Raw genomic sequence first — 24,759 nt, 5'->3', positions numbered from 1 at the left:
TGCAAGGGCAGCCAAATCTGCCCTCATGAAAAAAGGAAATACAGGCGCGGTGGGTGTAAGAAGGCCAAACAATAAATGGCAACAATCGGTGTTCTTGTTAAAGATGCCGCAATTAACGCATTGGCATTCTCCGGAAGTAATTTTCTATTCTCCAAACTCTCAGGGCAACGTAAGAGGCGTGACAAAGCGATCGAACAACTTCAAGCAGCTCAAGAACGGTGGGTCCGTGACAGACAGGCCAAAATCGATTGGTACAACAAGCAGCGTGAGATCAAGCGCCAAGCGGGTGAGAGCTTGAAAAAGCTCGATGAAGGCATGCGAGAGTACTATATCGCGACGATCGAGAAGGCTCCGCAGTTCTCGGACTATTACGAACCTTCGCATCAACAAAAGGACGGCGAACTGACGTTCATCGTGGGCTCTCTGGCTATACTAGGTTTCGTGGTGTACATGTTCGCTTAGAGACTCCATAAGAGTTAAATGTAAGAACGCCTTTGACATGTAATAAAGATGTCAAAAACGAACGTTGTTACCAAGGAAGAAGCCAAAAGGTAGACCAAATCTACTATACCCCGGAACATCTCTTGACTGGACTCAAAGCTATCAAATTGCTCTCCGAGCAGAGTAGTCTCTCCAAAAAGAGAGTTACTCATTGGCTGACTCGTCAACTTGCTTGGCTACGACATATTCGAGGCCCTATACGTATCGACTACCCGCACTTCACCATTACGAAACCCAATGAGATGAATCAGTTTGACTTGCTCTACATGCCGCATGACAAACTCTATGGAAGCACCTACAAATACATTTTGACGGGCGTCGATGTAGCTTCTCGCTACAAAGTGGCGAGACCCTTAAGAACCAAGAAAGCCAGCGAAGTCGCTGACATGATCAAGGACATTTGCAAAGCGGGACCTCTTCGCTATCCGAAGACATTCCAGTGCGACAACGGTAGCGAGTTCAAGTCAGATGTGACGAAGCTGCTAGAAGGCAAAGGCGTCGAATTAAAGCGAGCGACTACGAAGTACCACCATACTTTCACGGCTTTTGTCGAGTCGTACAACAAGGTGCTCGCACAGAGACTGTTAAAACCTCAAGATGCTCAAGAGGTGGTCACTGATGAACAAAGTAGCACCTGGGTCAAGCAATTGTACACTATCGTGAAAAGTTTGAACAATAGTAAAACGGCTATGATCGACATGAAACCTTCGAAAGCAATCAAGCTGGATGAAGTACCGCTTACAAAAAATGAGCAGCGTCCGGATGAAAAGTCTCTACCCGATGATGGCTTATACTTGTACTTGCTACAACCTGGAGAAGAACACGGTGATGCTAAAAGACGTGCGACAGACGCTTGGTGAAGCAAGAAAACGTATAGACTGGACCGTATCGTCACAGGTACGAGGTTGTTATACTATCTCGATGGTGGGCCCGATCGAAGCTTCGGGGTTGAGGAATTGCTGCTAGTTCACAAAGGTGCTGAAGTACCTCCGGACCATGTAAAAGAATGGTAATTTGTAGGTTTGTTAAGGTGAACCACTGGTTCACCTTAATATTGCACCCCGACCTCTGTCGGTAAAAAATGTATCATAGCCCTCGATATATTACGCGAGCCACTATGATGATGGAACCTACAGTGGCAAGCCTCCTGATCCAGTTTGCCTAGTTTCGAATTTGGCGCATTTCCCCCCGTATGTTGGTCAGCAACCATTCCGTTTCGGTGCATTCCGAGCTCAACCTCGATTCCAGGGCCTGTAGCGTTTTTTGATATGAGGATGAAACGCGTACGAGGCCCTGGTACAACAGACTTAAAATTTGCCCAAAATTAAGCATGCAGAGAAAAGTAATGTATGCGTGACGTTTCACTCAGTTATCCGCGTCCAAGGTAGCTGAAGAGATAGCTGATGAAGAACAAGAAAACAATGGGGGACAATCTATCAAAGATACGATTGGATAATTATGAAATTTATGAACGATCGAGAAATTTGGTCCACAACTTATACAGAATGTCACCCATAGGCTATTCGGATTGGTGCAGCATGACGGGGGACTGTGGTATACACGATCGCGAAATATTGACACCAGTGGCCGATAGATTCCCATCACACGCGTGCATTCTAGAGACAAGGGGCTTTATGAACGAGAACGTGTATAAAGGTCGATATTATATCCGGGTTATTTTTGTAGGTTTTCAACCTACAAGAAATGAGCGAAAAACAAGCACAAGAAGTGAGGGTAATTACAAAGCCAGTAAAACACCCGGGAAGAGTAGCGCAGGGCCACAAGTTGGCTGAAATCATGAAGAACAGGAACCAAGAAAAGAAGGCGGCCAAAGCAAGTACTGGTACCAGTCGCGTACAGTCAGGTGCCCTTGTCGGTGGGGGCCTCCTTGCCCTGCTCGCAGGGTGTCTTGGTGTATTCTACATCTTCCGTAAAAAGTCGGTCCAGCAGACGGCTGAAAACATTGGAGCCACAGGCAGCCAAGCCAGAACCAAAGCCTGATATTGACATTTTTCGAATGCACTAAGCCATAATATAAATGAGTTCAAACGTGACGCCTCAGCAAAAGGAGATCATCGATATGATATACGAGTCGGTAGTGGACCTTGGGTTCACGTTCGTATATGCCATGGCAGGTAAAAAGTTCCTCGGGATTTCGAGCCCCAGTACCAAGATGGATACGGCAATATTTACAGGCCCCACAAGCTGCGGAAAGACAATTTATGTGTGGCGCTCAATGTTGAGGATGATAAGCAAAAACTGGCTATGTTATTGAATTACGTTGGGGAAGAAGTATACGATATTTACGATAGTTTATTAGTTCCTGGCACCGATGAAACACTAGATAACGCATTTGAATTATTTAACACACATTTCAACCCGAAAACGAACGTAAGCTATGAAATTTATATATATATAGATCAATGATTCAGCGTGAAGAAGAAACCATCCAACAATATTTTATCAGACTGAAGCAACAAGCAAAAATGTGAATTTGGAGCAGCACTTGATACCGAGCTAAAACGTCAACTCCTCGAACTCTCAACGACAAGTAACAAACTGAGAAGATACTCATTCAGAAATCCTTCCTTAACTCTAGCACAGTTCCTAGTTTACGCAAAAACATTAGAAGACACAAACACCCAAGCTATTTTAGTGGAAAAAAGCGACCAAAAGGATATTACACAAATCAAACAGGAAGAACTCAACCGCATCGACTGATCAAAGGAAACCACACCGGGTAAGAAAAACTTTAATCTGCATAGACAATCTTCAAAAATATGCTTTTACTGCGGTGGCGAATATCCACACCAAAATAAATGCCCAGCAACTAATAAAACCTGTAATAATTGCTACAAAATCGGACATTTTGCGAGAGCTATTCTAGACGCAACCCCAGGCCACTAAACAACGTCGATGTCGATACGTCCGACGAAGAGCAAGTCGCGCGGTTGTTTTCAATCCACTCTCCTGTTTTCAGCATTGCCAAGTTCCATTGCCGTGTAAAAATCGAAAAATTTCCTGTCAGTGTTCTGATTGATTCCGGGTCTGCAATAAATGTTTTAAACATGACTACTTTTAACACTATTAATAGACCGTTTAACGAAAAGTTGAGATTGAGAAAAACAGATACGAAAATTATCACATACGGGGCGGAAGAACCATTAATATCGCTGAAAGGGGTTGTCACGATGTTAGTGGAATCAGGTCGGAAATTTCTAACAACAGAATTTTATGTTGTTGACACTCATCACAGAAATTTATTATCAGGCGAAAGTGCGCTCAGTTTGCAGTTAATCCAGTTGCCACCAGTTGCAAACATCAAAGAAATTCAGCACATTTCAAAAGATCAAAAGCCACCTGAGAATGTACCGAAGCGCCTCCAATCTATATTACAGCAGTATCAGGACACGCTATTCAGCGGCAAAGTAAGCCAACTCTACGATGGACCCGAAGGGTCAAGATTTCCAAGAATTTTTTTCAACTTTTCCGATATTTTTTCAACTTTTCCGATATCTTTTTCAACTTTTTTTTGCTGATATATTTTCAACTTTTCCGAAATTCTTTCAACTTTTTCGAAAATTTTTCCAACTTTTGCGAAATTTTTTTTCAACTTTTCCGATATTTTTTTCAACTTTTCCGATATATTCTTAACTTTTCTGGAAATCTTTCAACTTCTTTGACTTTTTTATCTCTGCCAATTTTTTATTTTTTCCGTGTTTCTGTATTCTGGATACCGTTTTGTACCTTTCCGGATTATCCGGGCTATCAATCTGTAAACAAGATAGAGGACGTTGTAGAGCGTGCAGTAGCAGAGAAAAAGACAAAAATGGAGGACAAGGAACAGAAAGCAAAAGACAAAATAAACGAAATTCTCATGAAACAAGACTTAGTGGACTACTAAGCCAAATTAGGAGTAAATCTAACTCTGTGTCAACAAAAGAGAACTTAAAACGAGTGCAAATAAAGTGGTACAGACGTAATGAATTTTTGAACTCTTACCAACTTATAAGAGTAAATCAAGGTGGTGCCTGTAGATCTCTAGAAATCGACGAAACCAGCTCATTTAAAGACATCAAATCTAAGTCGACCGTATTTATTTTTTGACAATTGTTTTAAGAATTCGTTTGGAGAAAACACGTTAGAATGTACATTATCAATTTGTGATGCAACATTGACAGAGTTAGATGAAGAATTGAATGTCTTTGAGATGTCAGAAAAAAAGGATTTCAACTTAGTAAAATCTTCTTTGTGCTAAAATCAGAATTAACAAATTTCAATGATGACTTTGTCAGTAATGATTTGTCAGGAAAATGTGATAATGATGGTGACGATGTAGCACAACAACATAATAATGATGTTTCATCTGATGCAGCTCTTTCTGTCACAAGAAAGAGAAAAATATGTGTTGTATTACAACACATATTTTTGCTGCCTTGTTTGTGTACAAAATACTGGATTTAACGAATCATTGTCTGCAGACCAAAGAAAAAGTCAACAAGAACTACCAAGTAATATCACTGACTTGACCACGTATGATCTTTTTAATGGTGAAATTACTGCTCCACCCACACCAAAAAAAAAAATGAGGCAAATACAAATTCTTGTAATCTTGAGCATCCCGCAACTTCGGAGGAGCTAAGATTATTACGAGTAGAACACTTTGAACCAATTACTCCAAAAATAAAGAAATATACCTTCCACATTCATCGCACAAAACTTTCAACAGATTTACTAAATCATTATATGAAGAACAAGGTATATATAAATTTAACATTCTTATATCCAATTTTATATTCCCCAATGTTTAACCGTTGTTTTAGTCATCCTCAGGCAACACTGCATACACAAAATACACAAAGCTAGTTAAGCTAGTATAATATAGACAATTACATGTTGTTACACATTTGTAAGAAAATGTTAGAAATACAGAAATAACCTAAATCTAGTAGCAAAAATATTTTCTATTATGCTTTCTATTTAAAACTAAATTATATGGCTTGATTTCTTGTTGTAGGTAAACATTGCAGACGAAATTGACTATGTGTTTATTGATCCCCGTGGAAAGGAAGAAATTGGAGTTGGAAGCGGCATTAAGCGAGACGTATATACTGCATTTTGGCAGGAAGTTTCGAACAGTTTGTTATTATGTTAGATACTCTGTTGTTATTGTATGTTATTATTGATAGTGAGTTAGGATAATATACTTTTCAACTGATTCAATATGTTATTTTGCCTTCAAAAATAATCTAAGAATATTCATTAATTTTCTGAAGTAGAAATAAATATAAGTCTAAAGCTTCTGTTGAATTTTGAGGCAAGCCTTTGCCTTCTTCATGCATAAATGTGGTAGCAAAATCTTGAAATTCCTCAGAATAATCTAAAAAATTTGCAGTGACATCCGAATAAAATTCATTTATCTCCGCTGCATCTACTTTAATGATCATGTTTTCTGCTTCAAAAAGGTGGGACAAGTAAAACATACTGTCTGGTCTTCCCCGCGGTCCAGCGTTGCGACTTTTTGAGATTATGTGCGAATTCCACTGAGTCCTGATTGAATTAAGATCATTACGAATTAATTCCATGAAACAAAATTTATACAATCAACTAAAACCGGGTCATCATTTGAAAACAAATCCATGTCAGAAAGGTCTCTTAAGAATCTTCGCCACCATCATATTCTGTCCCTCTGTAAGATAGACCAGCAGTAAGCTTCTATCCTTTGGTTTTGAGGTGGTGTTATGATACTAAATGATTCCATCGCCTCTTCATCGTCAGCGTCGAGGTTTCTGAGAAGTATGTGTATCGGTTCAATCAAAGCATGCTCTGTACCATCATCAGCTTTGATCTGCATTGGAATACCACCAATTTTTTTAACTGTGTCAAGGTAATACTTTGCCACAATTTCCGGCATTTTATTTGTAGGTCCAACTTCGAGCCACATTACCTTTCTTGAGAATCCATCAAGACATCCATGTATGCTGAATCCAAATGGTTTAAGTTTATCGTGTCCATCAATGTGCCAAAAAAAAATTCTCAGAAAAAAATTCTCAGAAAAAATTCTTGGAAATAATATCGGAAAAGTTGAAAAAAATATCGGAAAAGTTGAAAAAAATTCGTTGAAATTTTGACCCTTCGGGTCCATCGTACAACTCAAAGATCAAGAAGTGAAGTTTCACCACATTAACAAAAACGTAGTCCCAGTCGCTCAGAGAGAAAGAAGAATTCCATTCACCCTACGTAAGAAAGTTCAACAAGAAATTGAACGACTCGAAGAGTTAGACATCATAGAAGACGTAACTGGCAAACCCACCCCGTGGTTGAGCCAGTTAGTAGTAGTACCGAAAGCCAATACCAGCGACGTTAGGCTATGTCTAGATATGCGAAATGCTAATACCGCGATAACCCGCACAAGATACCCTACACCAACGTTCGATGATTTGTTCGTACAGCTTGAATGAGCCACATGTTTTACCAAGCTAGACATGAATGCAGCGTTTCATCAGCTGACCTTAAATGAAGACTCAAGATTTATCACCTCATTTCAAACAGAAGACAAAATCAAAAGATACAAACGACTCATGTTCGGCGCCAATTCAGCATCAGAAGAGCTTTAACATGCCGTGCGTACAATTCTATCTGACCTGAAAGGAGTGGCCAACATTACTGATGACATCAGAGATAGGAAAATGCCGATGTTAGTGCAATTCATCCCTCATGATCTTAGCGCAAATGCCCTTTAAAATTCACCGTTAAAATTCATCCCAGGACAATCGACCTTCGAAGCCCTTCAAATCTCCGTCTCATGTTAGGACAATTAATGTAGTCATCCGAATTCGGAGGTTTTATTATACCACCGCAAAAGTAATTTCAAATTAACGCTAATTTGAAAAGTAATGTGATACCGTGTTGTCATATCTCCACCCACCCCTCCCCACATCCCCCTGAGCCCTATGTTCCTTCATATCGTGTTATACTATTCCTCTAGGTGTTTATAATGGCCTCTAGCTAGTGTAGAAATACCATCAACGATAATTCTTTTGTCATCATCTGCATTGAGAGCGAGCTTATTTGTTTTTACGGTGTGAATATCATGCTTAATCGATTGGAAAGTCATCTGCTCTCTGTAAATATTTACACCATCGAGCAAGCATCCCTTGTAATCATCAAACCCTATGGTCTTCTTCACCACACACTTCTTAACCCCCTTGCGCATCTTGCCTTCTTTTCCGTCGAGCTGTTTATATGCATAGGTTTTCGCTCTTAGGGCGACAAACTCCGTCATTACCTTACCACCTAACTCGTCCTTCATCAGACCAATGATCTTTTTATTCAAACCTAATGGTAGAGGTCTACCATCTTTCTTATCGTACCCTGATGTGTCAAATCTCAAAGCTACATCGTCGGCGATATCTTTGTAAAAGTCGTCGGTTTTGATATGATAAACGAATGAATCTGTATCCATGTAGCAAAGCTTTAGGTTGTCACCATATTTTGGTCTCATATAATTATAGTGGAACTCATACATAACTATCTTAGACAAGTCGAGAATTGCCAGTCCTAGGTAGATTGGCTTGCTCAATACGGCTTTGATTTTTTGCATTTCGACACCCATCAGTGTTTCTGAGAAACAGATAGCACCCTTGAAGTTGGGCTTCATCACCAGCTTTTCATATTGTTTTCGACTGGTAGCCAAACGTATATCTTTGTGCTTACGCTGGTTTTCCATAGTTTTACCGAACACACTGTTGTTCATGAGCTTGAAGAAATCTTTTTACGAAGTCATTCGTTGATTTTGTACGCAAATCAGTGTTAAAATCTATGTACGACTTTAACCATGCGCTTTGCTTAAATCTAAGTACTCTATAAACCCTCTCAAGAACAAGACCATGCCCCAACGCTTGATCAAGCGCACGGATATGAATCACATAGTTCTTCTTGTCTGAAAGGCACGGTGTCAGCTTTTCGACGCCATTAATCTCCTTCCTCTCTGGTAGAAAAGGGAGATCATTATGAGAATCATGAAGTTCTTTTGGATAGCTTACATCAACTTTGAGGAAGTAACCCTTTTCACCGTTTTTATTTGCCAACTTTGAAATCATTCTAGGCGAAAATTTACTCTCATCGACCCACCTAAATCCTCCTGTCGGTAGCTTCTGAATCATGGCCCATCCATACAGATTGTTCGCATCGAGATATTGTAGATAGGTGGTCTCTTCAGAAGTCTTATATTTTTCACCCATATATTTGTTATTAGCTTTGGTGTGCCTATGAACAGCCTGACAGAGACCACCCCTAATACCTCGCTCTACGAAGAGAAAAATATCTATATCATGCAACAAATCTAGCTTAATCTCGGTCTTTTTCAAACACACCTGCCAGGCTAATCCCGGAGCAGTGTAAAAATACGCAGGATCCAGTTTATAGTTTGTCAAGCATGTTTCCCTAAAAGTCTCAAAAACATCAGCAAGCAATAGAACGTCTGTCTTGAGGTAGATATCATGATAAACACCCATATTTTCAACTTTCATGTCTTTCCATACCTTTTGAGCATGCGCATAGTCGGCATCACTGATACCACTCATGTTCAACCTGCTATAAAAATCATCTTTCGCCGGAAGTTTAGTTTCATTAAACCTATCGAATGAATCAACATATTCATATTAATGAGCAATTCAAAATAATGAGAAGAAAGGATGTATACCCATGTATACATCGTTTCTTCTCATTATTTTGAATTGCTCATTATCATTGAAGAATTTTCGAAGATTTTTACACTGATCATCAGATAGATTGTTTACCAACGAATCCAAGCTGCTAACCATGAAACGAACCGAATCGATGAATCTCAGCTGTATCTTTTTGGCTTTAGTCTCTCCATTTTTGTCAATGTATCCGCCAACCTTAACATCCGTCGAGAAAGAGATATATTTCTCTTTATTTTCAACGATGACGCTCACATTTTCTTTTCCATGCTGCTTCGCAAGCTCTTTGATAAATAGATGTGCATCGTAGCCACTCAGATTATGGAAGACAACCGGAATATAATTAGGTACCTTGTATCGGATATTACATTCTCGATGAGCAGCCCCACGAAACTTGCCGGTAAAATGACAGTGATCTCTAACCTTGATGTAATCCTTGTCATCAAATTCTTTCATGCAAATGTGGCATTTAGTGGCATTTTCATAGCCATCACGTTCTTCTTTTGTCAGAGGAGTCATTGCTTTCTCGGGAAACATATTGTATAGCCTTTTCGCCTCAGAAACTATATGATTCTTAAAGCGTAAAACACAGTCCTCACCGCGGTAAAACGTCAGAAGGTCTGGAACTTCACCATGAGCATATTTTCTATAACAACAGAAACCTGTGGGGATATGTTTACCTAGTTTTTCGGTGGATGATCCGCATTTTGTCTCTTCTTCGGGCAACTCTTTTGTGAAAGCTTCGAAATCAGCATACATAATGAAAGGTGCTTTGAGCTGATACTGACCCCTATTAAATTTAACGGTACTTTCTTTAGGAAATTGAATCTTAAGTTTGTTTGAGAGAGCATACTCAAAGTGGTCATCCCTATTTTGTTCGCTTGGAAAACCAGAGAGACAATTCAAGCAATAATGCTCCTTATGTTCGTGCTTCGAGTTGTCCTTGCTCAGGACACCGCTCAAGTTCTTAACAGCTATATAATGTCTCTTATCCTTTTCACACAATTGAAACAAAACAACTGTTTCTTTGCGATCAATATGTTTTGACTTACGACACAAATAGACATCTTCTATCCCGTCTTTTGTTAAAACATGCACAGCGACATCGGGGTTCCTTCTCTCAAACAAATCTATCTTGTTTAGCGCCATCGGGAAAGATAGACCATCCCAGTCATACTTATCATGCTTCTTAAGGATTGAGATACGCACAGGATTACTTTTGATCTGCTTGTGGTTAAGCGCAGCGATAATAGCCCACCTAAAACATTCCTAATCATCTTCATTTTTAGGATTAATCACAGATCGCTTTCCACTGAAATTGACAGGTAGAGGTAAATAAGAGCTACCTCTCGTTAATTTTAGCTTATGAAAGTCCACATGCATATGCAAGATTTTATCGATTGTGAATCCACTGTTGGGTAGCGCAGGGTTTTCAATCTGCTCGATTATCTTATTACGCATCCGATCGAAAACATCAGAAATGTCGCCCTTGTTGTGGATTATCTCCATATAGCCTTTGAACGCTTTATCGACATAGATCCTTTTCTTACCATCCTCCCTTACCCATCGCACCCATAAAGTCGCCTGGGTCTTCAACGACTTTTTCAGCTTGAGCACGCCCCTCATCAACCTCTTAACGATAGGCTGAACCTTTTTGAAAAAGACTTTGACGCTCTTCTTCCCATCGGAGGTTATGTTAAACCTTTTGTAGGATCCATCAAACGCTTCTTCAATAGGAGTATAGGGTTTTTCCCCTTCCACCTCTTTCACCTCTTCCTCCTCTTTCTCTCCGCTGCCCTTTTTATACAAATCCAGAATCTTATCCTTCAGGGTTCTGAAAGCTTTACTCGTTTTCTCCTTAATAGCTTTAGGTACATGATTTACTAACCATTTCCTCCATTCATTCAACTTGCTTTTTACCTGTGGTCTATTTTTTACCATTTCTTGCTGCTCAAACAAATCCATGTCTTGTTGGCTAGGAATAATTGTGACAGGTTTGACATTCCTCATCGGTCTAGGCGCTGGCACAGGTCTAGTAGGTCTCGGCGCTGGCACAGGCCTAGTAGGTCTAGGCGCTGGTACAGGTCTCGGCGCTGGCACAGGAGGGCGGTATTTCGCGTTAATTCAACAACAGTATTTTGAGAAGCCATAGTGGTGATATGTTTGTGACATATTATCACGATTATAACTCTTTAAGATCTTTTTCACTTTTCCACCATCGGGTTTTGTTACTCGCATTAAGTAACAAACAAGCGAGGTCAATTTCATTTCATCTTTTTGGAAGCCCTCTTGTCATTGTAACGTTTTTGAGAGCTGAGATATCTCTCTCTGTTGTTTTGAATCCAGGTTGAGATGTATTTAATCCAAGCTTGTTGAGTATCAGGATCAACAATATGAGATGGATCCTTTTCATTCTTTTCAAGCACATCAATCAACTTAGCTTTAGTCATTAGGGAAATATATTTTATTTTTCGTGACGCACATAATTTTTGTAGCGCCTTAACTTTCAGTGATTTATAGTCTGATACGAGAGTATCGCGGTGTAATTCGGATTTATTAGCCATCTTTATTCCTTATATATAATCAATAAAATACGTTTAAGGCACTTTTGTCGTGCTACATCATAACAAAAATAAAGGTGTGGATAAATAAAAAAATGTCAAACTCTAAACTTCAAGAGATTTACTATCAACCTCAAAATTTATGAAAAGGACAAAAGGCTGTTCAAAATTTAAGAGGATTTGGTTTCAAGCTAAAGGAGATTAAGAAGTGGCTATCAAAACAAGCATTTTGGCAAGTACCTGCTCCAAAACATGTTGAAAGACCTCATTATAATGTGACTACTCCTAATGATTTACATCAATTCGATTTATTGTACATGCCTGGTGACATATTGTATGGTAATAAATATAAGTATATTTTGTCTGGAATCGATGTTGCTTCCAGATACAAAGTAGCCCGACCTTTGAAGACTAAGAAAGCCAAAGAGGTTGCTGCTATGATTGAAGACATTTACAAAGCTGGACCATTAACTTATCCGAAAACTTTCCAATGTGATAATGGTTCAGAATTCAAAGCAGATGTATCAAAATTGTTGAATAAGCATAAGGTTGAAATTAAAAGAGCGACTACAAAATATAAGCATACCCACACAGCTTTTGTTGAGGCGTTGAACAAGATACTTGCTGATGAAAATTTATTCAAAATACAAGATGCTCAAGAACTAAATGATTCAGAAAAGGTATCATCTACATGGGTTAAGCATTTATATAAACTGATTGATAGGTTAAACGATACAATGACGCAGATGATTGGTATAAAACCAAAAGATGCTATTAAAATGAAAGAGGTGCCTCTTGCTAAACGAGAGAATTATCCACCTGAAGTAGAATTATCTCAAGATGGTTTGTATAGATATTTATTACAACCAGGTGAAGAACATGATGATAGGCAGAGACGAGAAACTGATAAAATATGGTCAAAAACACATATAGATTGCGTGAGGTAATAGTGCAACCTGGTAACCGTGTAATGTACTATGTTCAAGATGGACCTAAACGAGCTTTTGTAAAAGAAGAATTGATGTTAATACCTGAAGATATAGAATTACCTCCTAATTATGTGCAAGGTTGGTAAAAAAGGGGCGATGCATAAAACGTATCTTTACTTGTTTCTAGTAAAGATGATTGTGATTTTGTCTTGCAGGGTTTAGCGCCACATAATGTCATAATTAAAAAACTGCCTTTCATGATTCTTTTGAGAATGCTCAAGACCTTTTGATCTAACAAAGGCTTCTCTAGAGTTCTAACTATAATCTTTTAATTCAATGCAAAGTTTTGAGGGTAACCACGTCTTATATATATATTTCCTTTTATGTCTTGGACCTCTGCATACATAGCTGTTCCAGAACCAGCTTTAGACGCAGGTGTGTCTATCTCACTCACAGATTTAACAAGGTAAATCCGTTTTCAGGTAGCTCTCTCCATTTTATGATTGGAACAAATCGTTCCATGTTTTGTTCAAATGTTTCAGCTGTTGGAAATTCCATCGTTTGTTTCGGTTATATATACGCGATTATATCTCTTTATACCACTTTCAAATATTAATTTTTCAAATAGCATATGAAATATATGAATGGTACACAAGCACATATTACGACCTTTGTTCTGGATTTAACGTCTTTTTTAGATTTTTAGTTTCTGCCATTAAACTTTTCTCATACTGATTGCGTGTTTCACTCTCCATCTTTCCATCTGTTGTGGTCATTTTTTCTAGAGCTTCGTAGTATATACCACCCAAAGCTTGAAAGTCTTTGTGGGTAATCTTTCCATCATTCAATGCTTTTGAGATAGTGGTTTCAAACACAGTAATTGCAGATGTTACAACATCATATAATTTCATGGCTTTGTCGAGTTTCTTTTGGTATTTTTTAATCAACGCTGTGATAATGCTAGTGGAAATAGAACCGGCTAAGGCTACGCCACCTAATCCGACAGAAATGGGAATTCCAATAAGAGTACCGCCTGTTGCTATTGAACTAATACCAGAGCTAATGGTTAAAGCGCTTGAGCTGATATTTAAAAGCATTAATCGGTGTAGTGCTTTGTTGTATTTCTCATATTTGGTGTTGAATTTGTTTTTTAATTTTATCCACTTTTCAAGTTGAGAATTCACAATACTTGTGTTAAACTTGTCTTGCTCACTCGAATGCTCAGGAGCAGTGGGTAACTTTGGATAAATTTTAAAACTCATTTTTATTTTAGAGGTAAATTATCTTATAAAAAACTACCCTCTAAATAAATAAAATGGCAGAAATTGACATTGACCCTTTTGGTGAACATGGAAAACCTGATGAAGGTACCGATGAAACGCTTCCTCTCATACCTACTGGAGACCATACAGGTGTACAAATACATACATCAGGTGAAAAAGAAACATCATTCGGAGGTCTCAGTCAGAATACTAGAGTTTTGCAGGAAATAGGTGAAGGGCTGTATGATAGATTATCTGAAAGATTCCAACCAAAACCTGAGGTGTTATATACCGACCTGTTTGAAGTTAGGGATGGTGAACTATACTACAAAGACGATAACAGGCCATTGACAAACAATGGAAAACTAAGGGTAAGATTACAGCCCGACAAGCTGCAGCTCTTAATAAACTTGATGATGAGTTACCTTCAACGTCTACATTAACAAATGCAACTGACATTGAGCTGGTTACAATTATTGAAAATATAAGTGATAGCACAGAACATCTGGTAAGCCAATCAACTGATCATAAATCAACTCAGACCGGTGATCTATTTGAATATCCTATGCGTGAATTGTTAGGATTAGATAGATCATTGAGAAATATACGAGGAAGTCTTCAAGATGAAGTTGCAAAAAAGGTTCAACTCGAACAGCATATTGATAGAGAAAAAAACAAATTGGAAGAGATGGAAAACACACCAAATATGACTGAGAAACAACAAAATGAAATGAAAGAAAGGTTGAAAGGTTTGCAAAATGAGTTGAAAGGTCGACAGGAGATTATCGATATTCTCAAAGGTAAACTTAACAGTCAAATAAGAAGGCTTCAAGGAGACGATTACTAAACTCCTTAACAAAGATACTACATTGAGTGAAAAGATACGAACACTATTCCGTGAACAAGGTATCACTGTTGTTAGCATATTAACAGCGTTTGGTATGGCTATTGGTGTCCTTGTAGAAGCTTTATTACCTGGAGGTGGTGGGTCAACAAGTCAATCACAAAATCCTAACAAAGGTGATGATAAAAAGGACGGTGCAAAGGAATGGATAAAAAACAAGTTGAAGGCGTTAGGGTCTCTTTTAGGAAGTCTAGCAGGTAAAGCTGCAGCAGCTTTACCAGGCATATTAGGATCCATCGTATCATGGATACTCAATCGAGCGAAAAAAGTGGTAGGTTGGTTGAGCCAAAACCTATGGGCTTTAGTAGTTGGAATCGGAGGTCTAATATACACCTATCTCATGACAAAGCGTTAATGCTTTTACAGCTTATATGTTACATGTATCATGTAACATAGTTTTTGCTCCTTATCTCTCAAAATACCACACAATTTCACCAATTCCAAGCATACTTAAAGTATTAAATGCCAATTCCCTTTCATGTTGATCCTGACTCGATGTATAAAAGTCGCTCAATACAGGCTCCCGTGGTAAAGGTTCAAGTTTATCTCCAAACACTTTGCTATATTCGCGCATTGCATCGTTTAATTCTATGAATTTGCCTTGAGCTTTCTTTCCAAGTCTGAGCTGCTTATTAATAAAGTCTATTCTCTCTTGTCTTTTTTGTTGCCATAAAACCTGGGCTTTTTGTAATTGTTCAACTGCTAAATCATGTTGCTTTCTTTCCTTATCGATTCTGTCTTTGGATAAACTTGAAAAGAGATAGCTTGATCCTGTAAAAGCTAAAGCGTTAGTTAAAGCACCTCCTAACATCATTGCAATTGAAGCCATATATTTAGGTATTGATATTTTCAGGTAAAATTTCTTGCCTAATTAAGTATTCTCTTGTTATTTCACTAGCAGCAACAATAGCAACTAGTTTTCCAGTATCTTCCAAATCAAACTTCTGAATTGAGGGAGGTGACATTTTTAACACCTTTTTTCCTAGCATCAAATAGCCGATAGCGAAAACGCAAACGACTGATGCGTGATAAAAATCATTGACGATACTTTTCTTGTCCATGTTATTATATATTGTGAGATTATATATTGCAGGATTATCCTTTTATTCCATTTCAAGTTTATTTATTTTTACAGGTATTTTAGATTTTTGTGGAGAGGAATGGACATTATTTGGCTTAGTATTTTGATCTTTCTTTTTATACACAAAATAAGCAAAGCCGCCAACTAAACTGAGAGCTATTATTCCACCTATAGCGTAGTTAATAGGCTTTTCATTTGGTTTAGTGGTAGAATCTGCCTCTCCACTTTCTTTTTGAGATGAGTGTGTCTGTATCTGTATTATCGACTCTTGTTTTAATTCTTCTCGCTTTTTACGGTTGTATTCCGCCAACTTCTTACCTGCTTCAACCTTTTTTGGGTTCTTCGTTGTCACTTGAATGGGGATCTTTTCTTCTGACATTTTTATTATCTGCTATATTTATATTATTTGGGTTTAAATTTCTTCCATTGATATAATGCCTTCCGGTTATAAGACCAACACTGAATGGTGCTAATAATGAGCCGAATTTATAATACAAATCGCATGTGAATCTTTGAAGGGCAGAGTTTAAGAAGGGGTCATTTTCCAGGTCATTACTCAATGCATCTTGATTGTTTATTCCTAAGACTGTACAAGCTCCCATAGAATACATGTGAATGATTGATTGTCCTAAGGACTTCACCATCTGACCTGATAGTTTAGCTTCATAGATACTAAAAAGTGTTTTTACCTCTTCATCTTTGAGCTTTTGAATTTCCTCTTCCGTATACATTTTCCCTAAGTATAGCTTGCTATTTCCAGTTAACACACACTCATGCAATTTTTGCTTTTTATCATCCTCAGGTGGTGGTGGAAATTCACCTGGAATATCATGTCCAATTAAATTATCGATTGCTGTTTCCGCCATTTTTATTATGGAGAGGTATTTTTTAATACAAAAATAGCAAAAGCTCAGTAGGATGCTTAATAGCATGAAGTTGACATATTCTATCATTTTGTTATATCTGTTGTAATTTTCTTATATCTTCTTGTATCTGTGCTGTAATTTGTTAAAATTTGCTATATAAGAGTTTGCTATCTTCTTATAGTTTTGTTAAAATTTGCTATATAAGAGTTTGCTATCTTCTTATAGTTTTGTTAAAATTGGCTATATAAGAGTTTGCTATCTTCTTATGAACTTGTTAAAATTTGCTATATAAGAGTTTGCTATCTTCTTATGAGCTTGTTGAAATTTGCTATATAAGAGTTTGCTATCTTCTTATGAGCTTGTTGAAATTTGCTGTATAGCAGTCTTATAGCAGTCTTGCAAGAGCCTATAGTATTCTTATAGCTTTGTTACAAGAGTATTGTAACAAAAAAACGTCAACTTGCTCAACGAATCACATACGTTCTTGGGTGTTCCATTCTCATGACTAAATGTGTTTGTTTACCATCTTTTAGCCTTTCCTTAACCGTCTGTATCTCTGATCGTGATTCAATGACATCATTCTCTTCATGAATAGTTGCGAGATTTTGTCTATCTTTTGGATACCACATATATAACATTTTAGCTTGCCGTCGTAAATTTTTCGGTATAGCGGTGTATGATTGTGTGAGTAACCATATCGAATGATTTCGATGACGACCTGAGATTGCTAGTTCTAGCAAAGGCTGTCTCTTTTTGTCTAATTTTTCATCAGCAATGATATCATCAATCAGGAATAATGTTTTGTATCCAGCACAGAAAAAGTCCATTTTCCTAATCCATTAATATAACATACCTTCCGGCTCAATTAAAATAACGAATTTATCAGTCCAAAACCATTTTTGTTCTCTGTATGTTTTATTCCATCTTAATGTTGGACATATAATCACGATGAAATCAAAGTGATCAAAGTATTCATTTTCTAATAATTTTACAATACGTTTAGATTTTCCACAACCTGTGGGACCAATGAATAATGCCCGTATGAGGCTCTTTCATGTAAAGTGTGTTACTTTGTTTCGCCATTTTATTAATACAAGATAGACATAAATTCACCGTTTTGAATGTTTAATTGGGCGTCCATGATTAAATATATATAAGCGTTTAAGGAGCCTTCAGTTTCAGCGGTCCTTTCAATTTGTAAAGTGATTCCTTCACTTGCATTTTCAATACGTCGACCGGTCCCATGCAAAGCATTTTCATCTATGGTTCTGAAATCTAACCATAGAGAATATTTGTCTGTCAAGTAAAGACTTTTATATCGTGTAATTGCAAATGTTTTTGGATTTCGTTGGCATTGTCATCTTTTGGTTTTCCTTCAGCAAAATACTTGCAAATTTCATTGTAATGTTCAAACGGCTGCATCCCTTGAGCAAAAGGTTGGTTAGGCTTACCCAACTTGCATCGACTTGATCCTTACTAACAAATCATCAAGCTTTCAACACACTAATGTTGTGGAAACAGGCTTATATGACTTCCACAAGATGACTGTGGCTTTTATGAAAACTAAATTTAAGAAGGGTAAACCGAACATACAACAATATAGGGACTACAAAAAATTTGACCATGAAACTTTCCGGGGGGACCTTTTTAAATCGTTAAATGAAACCGATTTCTTAGGTATTGATCTTGAAGCATCTTTGAACAAAGTCATGAACACTCTTAATATACATGCTCCAAAGAAAACGAAATATTTGAGAACCAACCAAGCACCTTTTATGAATACAGAGTTAAATAAGGCAATAATGACTAAATCTAGACTAAGAAATAAATACTTAAAAAACAAAAGCGATGAAAATGAAACTGCTTTTAAAAAGCAAAGAAATAAATGTGTCAAACTAGTACAAAAAAGTAAAGAAACCTACTATAACAACTTAGAGATTAAAAGTGTTACAGATAATAAAAAATTCTGGAACACAGTTAAACCTTGCTTTACTGAGAAAGTCAAAAACAAAGAGCTGATAACATTAGTTGAAAATGGAAAAACTATCACTGATGACCTTGAAATAGCATCGATTTACAATGATTATTTGTGCAACCTTGTTCCCAATCTTAGAATCAAGCTAAATGAAAATCCACAAAATGATAATATTTTTAATGATAAATCTATTGAGAACTCGTTATCGAAATTTGCTAATCATCCAAGTGTTGTCAAAATCAAACAGTTTTATGGCGAGTCTGGTAAAAAGCTTTCTTTTAGACGAGTAAGCCTATCTGATGTTACAAAAAAAATTAAAGATTTGGATAAAAATAAAACTACACAGCAGTCTGACATTCCAACGAAAATAATACAGGAAAATTCTAACATTTTTGGAAATGTTTTGTGCAATAGCATAAATTATAACATCGAGTAATTCAATTTTCCAAAAAGCCTTAAGAACGCAGACGTCATTCCAGTTTTCAAAAAGGAGGACCGTACGGACAAGTGTAACTACCGCCCGGTCAGTATACTGCCTAATATCTCTAAGATATTCGAAAAATGCTTATACGAACAAATTGAAGCTTTTTTTCAACCTATTTTTAACAAGCAGCAGTGTGGTTTTTGGAGAGGTTTTAGTACGCAGCAATGCCTTATAGCAATGATCGAAAAATGTAAAAAAAGCCTAGATAATAAATGATCTTACGCAGCGTTATTGACAGACTTGTCTAAAGCTTTTGACTGTATAAATCACGATTTACTTATTGCTAAATTGCTCGCTTATGGGTTTGACAAGGATGCTTTGAGATTAATACATAGCTATTTAACTGGCCGGAAACAAAGAGTTAAAATAAACAACTCATTTAGTACGTTACTGGACATCTTATTTGGTGTGCCACAAGGGTCTATTTTAGGCCCACTACTCTTCAACGTTTTCCTGATAGATTTATTTCTGATAACGATTGAAACTGATATAGCTAGCTACGCAGATGACAACACCCCATATACGTATGGGTCTGATAAAAATCAAGTTGTAGAAGACCTTGGAAAAACAGCAAAAAGAATGTTTATATGGTTTGCTGAAAACGGTATGAAAGCCAATGAAGCAAAGAGCCATCTTCTTTCTAGCTTACCACTTGATACAAAAGCTGTCGTTGGAGACACGTACATTGAAAACAGTGACCAACAGAAACTGTTAGGGATAAAAATTGATCGGAAATTAAAATTTGATTTGCATGTAACGGACTTATGTCAAAAAACCAGCCAAAAACTACATGCGTTAGCGCGTGTTGCACCTTACATGGATACTCAAAAAAGAAGAGTTATTATGAAGGCTTTTGTTACCTCTCAATTCAGTTACTGTCCTTTGATATGGATGTTCCACAATAGAACACTGAATAACAGAATTAATAATCTGCATGTAAGAGCACTTCGAATAATCTATTGTGACCATACATCAACATTTAAGGAACTGTTACATAGAGATAAATCAAAAACGATACACGAAAAAAATCTTGAAACACTAGCTATAGAAATATATAAAGCTAAAAACAAACTCTCACCGGATATAATAAGTGATATTTTTCTGTTCCGTAGTAGCACTTATAATTTGAGAAATGAAAGAGAACTTTGCTATCGCACAGCAAAAACGTCTACTTATGGCACTGAAACTATCTCAAATTTAGCGCCAAAATTGTGGCAGATGATACCATCAAATATAAAAACATCTGAAACGTTGCAAGAGTTTAAGTCAAAAATTAAGAAATGGAATCCAGAAAGTTGCCCTTGTAGGTTGTGCAAACTGTATATTAATGGATTAGGTTTTATTTGACAGGCAGACTTTTATTTAGTATTTATAGCATTTTGCGGTTTGTTTTTGTTGTTTTTTTTCCCGAATTTTCTGGCATACCACTTCCTTGCAGTATATAGGATCTCAAAAATAAAAGCTATAGTCTAACCATCCTTTATTTCAGGATGATGGTATGCAAAGCAAAGAAGTCAAATTAACTAAATTAATTGCCTTCTTCATTGACTTTAATTAGCGACTTTTCTCGAGAAGCTAGAATTTTTTATTTTTTTTTACACGTCAATGTAAAAGAAATTGTTAATAATAATAATAATATTACCTTCAACAATGACAGATACCTTTTTAATTTTCGGATTGTAGAATTTACCGGTATTTCGTTTGTAGGCTTGTTCGTCTTCAAACAAAACCAATATACCCTTCAAAGATTTACAAGGGGTATTGAAGGACCAATTCCAAGTAGTGTCCGACTTGTTTACTCTAATTTGTCTATGTCTCAAAATTCTATCGTATAGTAAAGCCATGTTTTGGTATTCATATGAAATGAATCTGGCCAAGTTGGGTTGTGTCACAATCTCATATTCAAGAGATATGTTGGAAATTTTATATTTACCGTCTGGGGCTACCTTTTGACCTGCGGCAGATGTTGGAGGATTAGAATAAATAACTCGGTTATAGTCGTTAAATGTGATTTCGTAGCAGAGCCTATTACCTAATCCAGCTTGATAATATGGGATAGTGCTATCTAACATTTCAAAATCGAGCGGAATGATAAACTTGTTTTTGTATGCATCAGCAATGGCTTTGTCTGAGACATCAGATGTGTCTTTATCTGAAGCGTTGATCCTCAATTTCATACAGTTTTCTGTACACCCCTCATCAAAGATGATACCTTGTCTTATTGCATTTCTTTTTTCAGACTTGGTTAGCCATAAATCTCTGTAGCACCCAAAAAGGTCAAAGTCATCAATGCTCAAAATCTCGCTACCCTCAAACTTAACAGCCAACTTTTTAACAATCGCTCTTCCAATATTAGAGACCAATGTTCTTTTTGTGTTAGATTTTGACTCGAGTTCAATATCAAAACTTAGTTTCGACGTCCCAGGAATAATAACGTCATCACTACCCAAATTAGGAAACCTAACCAACAATAACTGGTTTTGATCAATCTCGCTTGGATTGTGTGTGACAATTACTTTTTGACGTGAGCCTTTTACACCACGAGCAGTTCTAAGTGAATGTTCAGGATTTAACCTTTTTCCGTATTCCATGTTTTAATGTTTAGTTTGTCATTACTTTTATTTTATTTTACTTTTATCTCAGTTATCGAATGTTAAAAACAATGGCCAGTACCGGACCATCCTTTATCGGATCACCATTTTGATCAGTGATTTTCAACGTAAGTGATTGAAATATACCATTCTTGAGTTTTTTATATTGTAGGTTTTTGGGTTCAAAACGTATGACATCGTCATACCTGGATACATGATATGTGAGCAGGTCGTCACTAGGTCCACCATTTTTAAGATTGTTTGTATTGTCCAATTCATTCAGATGGAAATGGAGTTTCGTTATGTTGGCTAGCCTATTTGTTTTGATTACCCGAGGGTCTTTGATTAATGGGGTGACATTACCCGCCAAAAGGGCATTCAATTCCCTAACCGCGTATTCCCGTCTAGGTATTAGTTTCTCCGCTTTCCCCTTACCGATGGAAGGAGTTAGTTTCAATGGTGTGGTTATTTGATAGGTAACATTGTCTGCAAACATCTCGATTACCGCAATTTCTTTAGAACCATCCATATTTTGAATGGGGTAAGATAGATACATGGTCCCTTCACTATTTACGTCATTTATTGTAATATACATTATTATATTAGAGGTTAGCATTATATAAGGTAAAAAGAATGGAGAACATTTTTAAATACAATCCCAATGCGAACTATAAACCGAATGGTGGACAAGACCTTCAAATATTGGATGGGAAAGATTTATACAAACAAACGGTTGTTGTCTCTGGGGATGGTTCCTTTCCCACAAGCCTTCCCAATATTTTTACTAATTACTTAATGGTTCAAAACGAACAACGTATGAAAATTTTGCAGAAACAACCACTTGGTGTGCTTCAAGTGCTTGTGGAGTCACTTCTGAACACTTGAAAGAAGGTCGCCCTATGATTAGATCAGTATATCGTTTTCATGTCTATTATCGCATTAGACGAATCATTAAGCGCTTTCAGACACCTCTACCTTTTGAAGATAGTTTTAATCAGTATGACAATCCTTATTTAAACGAAGAGTTTTTAAAAATCTGTAGTGAATATGGTGTCGATTCTAATCCTATAAAATACAGAGGTCAATATTTTTTCAGCTCGTATCAAAAAAGACGTAAAAACTATCCAACACCAGGTCTAAGTTATTTTACAGACGACTCTGTGACACGATGGATTGTGGAAAAATCTAACGGCTTTACAAAAATAGGTCTTGTAAAAATTTCAGACAGTGTTAGAGCATATGCCTATCAAGCCTCAGCTCGTTCTTCTATCTTAGGTAATAATTCAAGCGCATTGACAGCTCAAAGAGTTTTTATGAACAACTTTGAAGACATTGTTAACCGTAGAGTTGATATTCAAGAGGACATTAAACGTTATCAGGATACCTTAAATTACGCTTTAAGCAAAGTTGATTATTCAGTTGGACAAGGTATTTATATGTTACCTAGTGACATGAATCTAAAAATTAAATCGGGGGTGTCTGGTTACAATAATAAAATACTCATATCTAATGAGAACTTGAGCCTTGGAAGAAATAAAATGATTAATGTTATGCAGGAGCATCATATTTCAAACAAGGTGACTAGCTCCCCAACACAAACAAAAAATAAAAGTTCACAAAAAGAAGTTCACCACATAGAACACCCAAAAGTGAGTCAAACAAATTCACTCTCATCTCACGAAGAAGAAAAAATTGCTTTGATTTTAACGATATCGACGGCTTTCGGCATATGGTATATGTTTCGATAATGAAAGCAGTTTGGAGTAGATTAGATTGGAATTAAATAGCAACAAGTTCATAAGGAATGACGTCAGATGGTTTAATTATATAACAAAAACTGCCTGTATGGGGGTATTTGAGAATTATCCATTCCTGAGGTGGGAATGGATTTTGTGTGAGTCGATCTATTAGGACTCCACATATTCGCTCTTTAGACGTGTGATTGGCATAAATACAGTATAAAATTGACATAAATCTCCATTCTTCACGATCAGTTCACACCCGCCCACAGCGTCATCAGAATCCTCAACCATACTAAAAGCATCACACCGTATGTCGTGATGTAACCTAAGTTCTCTCGATATTAATTTTTTTGATAATCTTGTTTGTATACCGAGTTCATCCTTCTCAACAATTTGATATGATCTGATATCATTTCTTCCTCGCGTATTTATGATGGGTATATCTACTATCAACCTATAACCTTCTTCTTCTTCGATCCCACAAAGGCACTCTTCGACGTGCAGCCAACAAGCCTCACAGAGTCCTGCTGCGGCAAGGGCTTCGGGGAGCAATGGAAACCCGAGATCTTCCTCGTCAATGGCTTCGGGATCTTCGGCGTCAATGGCTTCGGGATCTTCGGTGACGAAGGTCCCGAGATCTTCGATTCAGAAGGCCCTGAGATCTTCGTCGTGCCTGATCCTCATTTTGAAAATGTCCTCCGGCTCGAGCGTATTACTTTTCAGCTCGGCTCGACACAGTGGGCAGACAGGTTTGTGTAGCTCTCTGACACAATTGATGTGCAAGTCGTGACCACACTCAAGATCTACGTTGTCCAGGGGGTCAATTGCATCCAAACAGATTGGACACTCTGGCTTCTCTGTTTTGCGATCCATCTTTTTTCATTCAAACTTTACTATTATAGGTTACTACGATTACTCTCTTTAAGGTTTTTCTAAATTTTTATTCCATTATAAACACCTAGAGGAATAATATAACACGATATGAAGGAACATAGGGCTCAGGGGGATATGGGGAGGGGTGAGGGGAGATAGGACAACACGGTATCACATTACTTTTCAAATTAGCGTTAATTTGAAATTTCTTTTGCAGTGGTAAAAAAAATCCGAATTTGGATGACTACATTAATTGTCCTAACATGAGACGGAGATTTGAAGGGC

At 37.2% G+C, this 24,759-nt stretch overlaps 1 protein-coding gene across 1 annotated transcript; it reads left to right on the top strand.

Annotated features, from left to right (window-relative positions):
* The first annotated feature begins 18,350 nt into the window (after positions 1–18,350).
* On the top strand, positions 18,351–20,615 carry LOC130648293 (uncharacterized). Its single transcript, XM_057454332.1, has 4 exons — positions 18,351–18,605; positions 18,684–19,132; positions 19,238–19,458; positions 19,507–20,615. Exons 1-4 carry the CDS (start codon positions 18,351–18,353, stop codon positions 20,613–20,615), a joined length of 2,034 nt encoding a protein of 677 aa, XP_057310315.1.
* Positions 20,616–24,759: the final 4,144 nt, after the last annotated feature.

The sequence above is a fragment of the Hydractinia symbiolongicarpus genome, chromosome 6 (assembly GCF_029227915.1).
Source record: "Hydractinia symbiolongicarpus strain clone_291-10 chromosome 6, HSymV2.1, whole genome shotgun sequence".
Lineage (NCBI taxonomy): Eukaryota > Metazoa > Cnidaria > Hydrozoa > Anthoathecata > Hydractiniidae > Hydractinia > Hydractinia symbiolongicarpus.
This window is presented reverse-complemented; position numbering and strand designations above follow the sequence as displayed.

Excerpts from the sequence above, each read along its gene's own strand:
- LOC130648293 (XM_057454332.1), top strand. The coding sequence starts at position 18,351 with ATGACTGTGGCTTTTATGAAAACTAAATTTAAGAAGGGTAAACCGAAC. Across the intron at positions 19,133-19,237 it reads AAAAATAAAACTACACAGCA|CCTTAAGAACGCAGACGTCA; the intron begins GTCTGACATTCC and ends TTTTCCAAAAAG. Across the intron at positions 19,459-19,506 it reads TATAGCAATGATCGAAAAAT|ACTTGTCTAAAGCTTTTGAC; the intron begins GTAAAAAAAGCC and ends CGTTATTGACAG.